The 8392-nt window shown below is 42.2% G+C and overlaps 1 protein-coding gene across 1 annotated transcript; it reads left to right on the forward strand.

The window, feature by feature from the left end:
• Window positions 1-4037: 4037 nt before the first annotated feature.
• On the forward strand, window positions 4038-8107 carry p2ry1 (purinergic receptor P2Y1). The gene is made up of 2 exons (XM_083772560.1): window positions 4038-4496; window positions 5341-8107. Exon 2 carries the CDS (start codon window positions 5374-5376, stop codon window positions 6433-6435), a length of 1062 nt encoding a protein of 353 aa, XP_083628686.1. The 5' UTR covers window positions 4038-4496; window positions 5341-5373; the 3' UTR covers window positions 6436-8107.
• Window positions 8108-8392: the final 285 nt, after the last annotated feature.

Genomic DNA, 8392 nt, shown 5'->3' on the forward strand with positions numbered 1-8392 from the left:
CTCTCTCCATTGCGTGTTTCCCTCGTGTCATTATATTACACATGGGACTAGAGAGGAATTGTTATTCTGTCCAAACAGCTTAGAGAGCTTCAGCAGTGTGCCAGAGACAAACAACAGCACCCTGCAGACTTGTTCAAACTAAGGAACTGGTGTATTCTACAGACTTCCAGTGGTTTCTTATATGTAATCCTCTGTGTTTCAACTTGACACTGATCAATGCCCGGCCTAGTCACTAGGGCACTAGTGTATTATAAGCCAAACGGGGCAGCTGCAGCGTACTTACTTTGTCATTTTGGACAAGAGGGCAGTGATCCTCAGCCACATGAATCCTATAGTGTTCCTATTTATAATAGGCAAACATTCTGCAAAAATAGGATAACCATAATGCGAAAATAGATCTACAAGCTCACAATGTATTGTGAGTTTGTAGTGATGCAAGTCGGGAGCAATGCAAGTTGGGAAGGAATGCATCCCTCGCCCGCAATGCCCACTCAATATATGGGTATATTATATATTATATATATGGGTATATATATTACCAGCCTGTCAGAGCCAGACCGACCGAGGGTCCATTTAGAGATCACAACAACTCGGATTAAACGAACGCTCAGGATGTAACTTTTTTGAGACCAGTGCATGCAGAGGACATGCATGCATCAGCTACTTTTTACTCAGTAAAAGTGTGCAGTTTTTCTGTTTTTCACTGCATTTAGTGGACATAGGGATTGGCCATCAACATTCAAAGATGATATGACTATGACTATGACTTATAGCATGTTATGTAGACAGCACTATAATTGCATTGTATGTAGTCATAGCACATCATAGTACATAAGTATAGCATAGTAGTATAGATGTATAGTTTATATGTATAGTTTCATCATATAGATATTCCACTGTTACTTTCTTAGCTTATGCATGTTTCATGATAAATGTTCTTATGTGATGTATTCCCATGCTTTTTTGTTCTTGCTTAATGTAAATCGCTCTGGATTAAGAGCGTCTGCTAAATGCCTAAATTGTAAATTGTAAATTGTATATGTAATGCAAATCACATCTGCAGATCACCTCAGAGCTTACAGCTGCAAAATCGACACTACAGAAAAACCTAACCGTGATTTCGATGCATATTCCTTCTCTATCTAAGGGTAGATACCTCTACCCATTATGGCTGTAATAAGGGGGTATAATTGGGATTAGTTTGAATCGGTTTAAAAACTGTATCTCATTAGTGTCCCCCTCTCTCCTCCACACACACACGTACACAAATGCGTGTACGCACGCACGCTATATAAAAGCTATATTTGCATTACTGAATATGTATACATGCCACATACTGTACATATTTTTAGGGTGATGACTTGAAATATTGGAACCACAAACTCTTGCTCGGTCAGCTGCAGCAAGGTGACTGCAGCAGTGACCACACACTGGCACTTAATGTATAAACAGTATGCATGTGCATGTGCATGCACACAGACACACGTGTGCAATGTCACGCATGCATGCATGCATGCACGCACGCATGCACAAACACACCTCTTAAGCTCTTTCTTTGGCTGCATGTGCTTCTTGTGCAATAAAAGCTTTCCAATACGGTTATATTCGGTAAAACTTGCTATGCATCCCATGTCAATAATGCACATGTCAATAATGCATTATAAGCAGATGTATAATATTTATAATCTGCTTATAAGTATGTATAATTATGAGAACACGTACTTGTAATTCTTTATAACATAATCGTGACACATTATTGCGTATTTTATAATAGCAGTATAGGTGGTCAATGTCTAAGTAAAGTAATGACATTCCTGAAGACCAATGACTGCTTATAGTGACTTATAATCACAGTATATTGCAATGTTAGGCAACAGGTGGCCCGTGGGCAAGAGAACTCACACTCACCTTAAGAATGTTTTTATTTTTATGTTGGGAGTGCTTCACAAAGTTCACAGGCATGTGTTTCATAAAGTCTCTCATATCTAAATAGAGACCTTGAGCTCCTATATTCAATGAAAGAGCCATCTCTGTTCAAAAGGGAGTCTGTTTGTCTCCCCAGATGCGTGCGTGTGCGTGTGCGTGTGCGCGTGCATGTGCGTGTGTGTGCGCGCTCGCGTGTTTACTTAATTAGCTAAACATCCTCATTCAAGGATGGCCTTCACAAAATGATTACCCCAATTTTTTATCTGCACCAGTGCAACTGAGACATTTGATTAATGATTTATACACAGTTCTATCAGTAATTCAGTATGCAGTTAAAACACACATCTTTCTTTCATATTTTATATCAATAAATAGCAATTCATAGATTATTGTAGTTTTTGTAACTCTCAATGTCATGCAACCCTCATTTTCAATGGTTTTACCAAACGCAGCAGCTTCCAGAAGTTCCAGCACTTATTTATTTGTGTGCTACATTATATAGCCTACATCCTACAGCTGTTGCACCATGCAGGGATCACTTGCTGTTTTTGGTTGAACACTAATTCTATCTGTCCAGTGACTGAAAAGGGGAGGGGGGGGGGGAACACATCTTCAAGCTAACAACGTGTCAAGTAGTGACGCGTTGTTAGCTTGTAGATCTGTTTTGAAAATTTGTGACGTATATTGCATGAGAGCTATTGAGGAAGTAGTCTGCAAAATTAATGCGTAATACCGCAGGCGCAGTTTCAATACAGTTGCAAACATCGTGCAAGTAGCCTACATTAACGGTGCAGAAAGAAAGCACATAATTATTTGACCCTGGCAGGGTCTCACAGCACACGCCAACGCCGACTCCGAACTCCATAGTGTCTGCCTTGAATTAGTGTAGCAGGATGTCTGGCATCAAATCATAATTAACTTAACCTTTGTGTAGTTCATTATATTATGCCTGAAACTGAAATCCATCTAAAATTCTCAATCCTTATTTCTGCCCAAGTCTTTGCCAGTGCACTGCAGGTTTGCCCTTCATGACAGTGACTAGGGATGGAGCTTGATAAACTCGGCTTATCGAGCCGGGTTCTTATCGAGCCCACTATCGAGCAGTGTAGTGGGCCTAGGCCCCTATAGGGCCTGTACTAGGGCCTTCAAATACAATACTTTTCTAACAGACGAAAGGCAATTGACCTTTTTACCAATAAAATAATATTAAAGAAACTGTTTACTGGTTGATATGTGTAACGTCACATTAAAAGTGTAATTTTGTTTACCTGGACAGCGCTGGTTGGCAGGTATCAATACACTTTTAGACAGACATGTTTGTGCCAGCATGGATGATTACATTTATTTCTCCTGATCTTGTCTTGATTGTTTAAACATGACGTCATGGGCCGCTATATGCTCGATAACAGGCTTGATAAGCCCAAAGCTTATTGATAACGGGTACTCAATATGCTTGTTATCAGATTTTTCCGGGTATCTGTTATCGAGCTCCATCCCTAACTGTGACTGTCTCTCACATGGCCAACTGTCTGTCTTTATCATCTGTGACAAAAGGTGACTGACTAATGTCCAAAGCTGTTTTCATTCTACTCCCGTCTATAGGCTGCTTTTTATCTGATCAAATCAAATGGCCGATCATTGGCCCCTGGCTGGCTGGCTCCTCCTGGCCTGCCAGTCAGGGCCAGCTATACCAGCCTATACCACTAATGGCTCATTCATCCAAGAATGGTGAAACATTATAAGATCACCGCCTAATGTTTGACTTGTGCCTACAAGTCAGTCAATGTTGGCGTGGCCACACCTTTGCATTGTTTTCTTTTTTCATGGTAAATCTTTAGGCTACCATATAATCATAATGGATTCTTGAATGGAAAATGGCCAGTACACTATGACTATAGTTGTGGGTGGTATCCAGCTCCACAACTCTGCCAAATAGGCTGGCTAAAAAGTATAGAACATAATCGCGTTGCACAATATCAATAACACCGCGCACACACACTTGTCAGCTCGTGTCCCATACACACGCCCTGTGTCTCATTCTGACACACGCTCAAGTAGGCTGGAGTCTGTAGGACTTTCACATACTCCGCAGGCTACTCTGAGAAGTCTTAACAGGGCTACAGTTATTTACTCCGGTAGATCAGATGAGATAAAGACGGATTTAATAGAAGAAAAATAATGATAGCGTGCGGCCGTGCGCTACGTTTGGTTTTCGTATGCGCGCACACCCCTCCCTGTATAGTACTAGCACAAGTCAAGTGCCTTGTCTCGCTGAACGGATCCAGTTTGCAATTCCAGCGCTTCATGCCAGAGCCCGCAGCTGTCTGCCTCCCGTCCCTCCTCTGTTGTCGTGGGAAATCGTCGCTCCATGACGGTATACTTTCTATGCAAGCGTGATCGCCTATGTGAAGGATTACAACTTTTAACAGACCAAGAGATATTTTCCGACAATTGTATCAGCCGGAATGGAAATAGCCTACCTGACGGGTTCGAGCCCATCTGCCTGTTGACTGAAATGTCTGTTGCTGTAAAAAGACCATAGGAATGTGGAATCGAAGTCGATGCCAGCGGTGAGTGTTGTTGCGTGGTGGTCTGGTGGACTTGTGCTTAATTAGCCTACTTTGTTGTTGGGGATTGTTCCCCCTAGCCCAAAATTTGGACTCCCGTAGATTTATTTATTTTTTACCTCGCTCCTCCTTTATGATGATTTCCTGTTTTTGGCTATATAGTGTATTTGAACCTTAGAGTAGATTTGAACGTCTCTAAATGTTATGATGAATTGAAAACGGTGGACCCTCTTGTATACAAGTGTGATTGATTGATTGATTGATTGATTGATTGATTGACAGTTTGCAGAATTACAGTACATTTCAAGTACAACTCAATACAAAAACTGTTAACAGTGAGTGAACACACCATAAAGCATTACACTTGTTTACAATAGGGCCCACCATTTTCAATTCATCAAAAAGTGTAATGCTTTATGATGTCGTCCACTCACAGTTACAGTTTTTGTAATGAGTTGTGCTTGAAATGTAGGCCTACTGTAATTCTGCAAACTAAATACTTCAATAAATCTATCAATCGATACAAGAGTCCAAATTCTGGGCTATGTTCCCCCTTGATATGGCACGCAAATTTTGACATGCAACTTGTAGGCTTATAGATGCATTCTGCCAAATTAAGTTTTGGAATATCTCCCATGTAATGCAGAGATTAATTTTGTGGGCTACCTCATTAATGACTTTTAAATACCAAACCACATTGATATTGTATGTCATTAATGGCTTTGACATTTTCCCTGACAATATTGCTTTGAACTGCACGACATAAGTGGGTGCAAATGCCAAATACAGCCTTGTGCTCGATGGTGTTAAAATTTTTGTCTTGTGTGTGTTCAACCCTGTCATGCAGTGAAACATCCCTGCTTGTGCCTGCTCCGACACCATGACCACAGACCTGAACTTGACCTCCCTGCTGAATGTGACTGATCTGCACAACCACAGCAAAGGATGTTCCCTCACCAGGACGGGCTTCCAGTTCTATTACCTGCCCACAGTGTACATTATGGTGTTCATCACAGGACTGGTGGGCAACAGCCTGGCTATCTGGATGTTCGTCTGCCACATGCGACCATGGAGCGGCATCTCTGTGTATATGTTCAACCTGGCTCTGGCTGACTTCTGCTATGTCCTCTCCCTGCCCTTCCTCATCTTCTACTATTTCAACAAGACGGACTGGATATTTGGGGACGTCCTGTGCCGTTTGCAACGTTTCATATTCCATGTGAATCTGTACGGGAGCATTCTGTTCCTAACCTGTATCAGTATCCACAGGTATACTGGGGTGGTTCACCCGCTCAAGTCTCTGGGCCGACTAAAGAAGAAGAATGCGGTCATCACTAGTGCCTTGGTCTGGGCGGTTGTCATAGTAGGGATCTCTCCCATCCTTTACTACTCCCGGACTGGCCTAAAACGCAACGCAACAACCTGCTATGACACCACCACCGAGGACGAGCTGCCGGGCTATTTCATCTACAGCATGTGCATGACTGTGTTCGGCTTCTGTATTCCCTTCATCATCATCCTGGGTTGCTACGGGCTGATTGTCAAGGCGTTGATCTGCAATGACATGAACAACGCCCCGCTGCGCCGGAAGTCCATCCACCTGGTGATCATCGTGCTGGCGGTGTTCGCCGTCTCCTACCTGCCCTTCCACGTCATGAAAAACCTCAACATGAGGGCCAGGCTGTACTTCCAAAGCCCCGACATGTGTGACTTCAATAACCGCGTCTACGCCACCTACCAGGTGACGCGTGGCCTGGCCAGTCTCAACAGCTGTGTGGATCCTATCCTTTATTTCCTGGCAGGCGATACATTCAGGAGGAAGCTGTCCCGGGCCACTAAAAAGACCTCCAAAAAGGGGGACAATCATCTACAGTCGAAAAGCGAGGAGACCGCTCTAAACAGCCTGGCTGAGCATGTTGAGAATGGGGACAGGAGGCTCTAACAGCGGGGTGGGGGTTTGCGTAGTCTTTGGTCTGAATGTGGACAGATGTACCGAACATATGAGTGCACTGTGCTCTCTGTCTGTGGATTGTGTACTCTGTGTAAAATGTATTGCATAATAGGCCTGGGTGATATGACTTCAAATCAATATCACAATAATTTAAAACTTTTGCGATCAATCAACGATTATAAAAAAACAAAACAAGTATAGTGAACAACTTATGAGCTTGTAGAGCTATTTTTGCACGCCATTGTACAACAAAGTATAATGCAGGGTTAAATTTGTTGATATATAAGAGAAAAGAAAAACAAACTGCTTCTCTATTGTTCAATTAATCCACATGAGCAAGATTATGTCGCTTATTGGTTCTAAATATGGGTTTTGATATATTTTCAGTTAATTGCCCAGCCTGTGACGTACACACTTAGACATGTAGTGGATACTGTATTTAACCCTGTGATACCTGCTGCTCATTTACAGACCATTGGTGACATATTTGTTGATAAGCTATCGTTCAATTGAGACGTACTGTATCGTACTGTACATGTAATGTACTATAAGTGTTCTTATATAGTACCTCTCTCATAGCATGATTGATGTCTTAATACAATTCAATGTGGTTCACGTGGTCTTTATTACTGTTACATCTTGTGTACAGGTAGGCCTACATAAGATTAAGAAATGTGAGCATGATCACCCGCAGGCAAACAGAAGGAAAAGTGAATCGTTTTTCCCCAACAGATAATAAATAATGTGCTGGTCTTCAGCCCAGGCAAGAAAAACAGGACTGAGAACAGACTGCGTCTTGCTATGCTCACAGCTCATGCTTGGTAAGCAGGTAAAGTCTTGTCGTTGAAGAAGACTTAACGAAAATAAGTAACTTGGGTGGGTTTTTGTGGAGAAAAGAAAAATATTAAAGCACTGCTCTGTGAACGTCCACACGCAGAGATTGTAATGCACTATGACCTGAGACTCTGTGCTCAGATGGCTGCCTATCGCACCCCGTACCTCTCTCCATCCATCATTGACTATTGGAGAAACACAGTTGCCCAGTTCATCATTGTGACAGCTACTTTGTGGTACAGTCTGTAATGGCTCTGTTACGATCTATCTGTATACTGTGCACTGTCCCGATCATGTCACCCCGTTCTGTAGACAGTGACAAGGATCCCTGTGTGTTTGTAAGAGACTAAAATAAATGTGTTATACTGTAGACCTGTGTACAGAATGTTGTGACTTGTCAACGCTGTTTTGCAATGTTATGTTCCGTTGAAGTTTGTTGAAATTTGAAGGCTATATGTGACTAATCCGCTCTGTTACTGCATGAGTCCAGTGTTAAAGGCCATCAGCGGAAACACTTATCTATAACGACTAACCATGACAAGCATTTCACCACTTAACAGGGACTACACTGTATGAAATGCAACAATAGACTTCCCCACAGTAACCAGTTTATGACTCCATCGTCACTTGGAAGAGGAGGAATGATCGATGTCAAACTGTTTAAATGTTTTAGGCAAGTGTAATGAGGTGTCCGATGTCTCTAGAGGCTAATACCTGTATAGAACAATGATGTGGTCAGTCTGATAAGGTCGGCTGTTATCTGGCGAGGAAGTTGTACAGAACACATGGGGCCACATGTAACTGTCAATAAAGTTTTATATGTAAAATAATTCCGACAATGTATTCAGAACGATGTGTGATATTTCTTTTCCTAATCCATATCCACATTGTTTATGATGACTCAGGATATTATTGTCATGTGTGCGTGAGTGCTTATATGTGTATGTGTGAGCGTGCACACAGCTTACTTGTAATGACTGAATAAACACTGCTGGTCTCAGAGACCATGGTGTGTGGGGTTCTATCAGCTTCACTGCATTGAGCGCTCCGCCTTTTTCTATGCACTGCCTGGTGAGTTTCCTTTTAACACGGCCAGAGAAAGGGAACGAGGGAG

This window comes from Protomyctophum parallelum (genome assembly GCF_964188405.1).
Source record: "Protomyctophum parallelum genome assembly, chromosome: 9".
NCBI lineage: Eukaryota > Metazoa > Chordata > Actinopteri > Myctophiformes > Myctophidae > Protomyctophum > Protomyctophum parallelum.

Coding starts and splice junctions, on each gene's coding strand:
- p2ry1 (XM_083772560.1), top strand. CDS start 5,374: ATGACCACAGACCTGAACTTGACCTCCCTGCTGAATGTGACTGATCTG.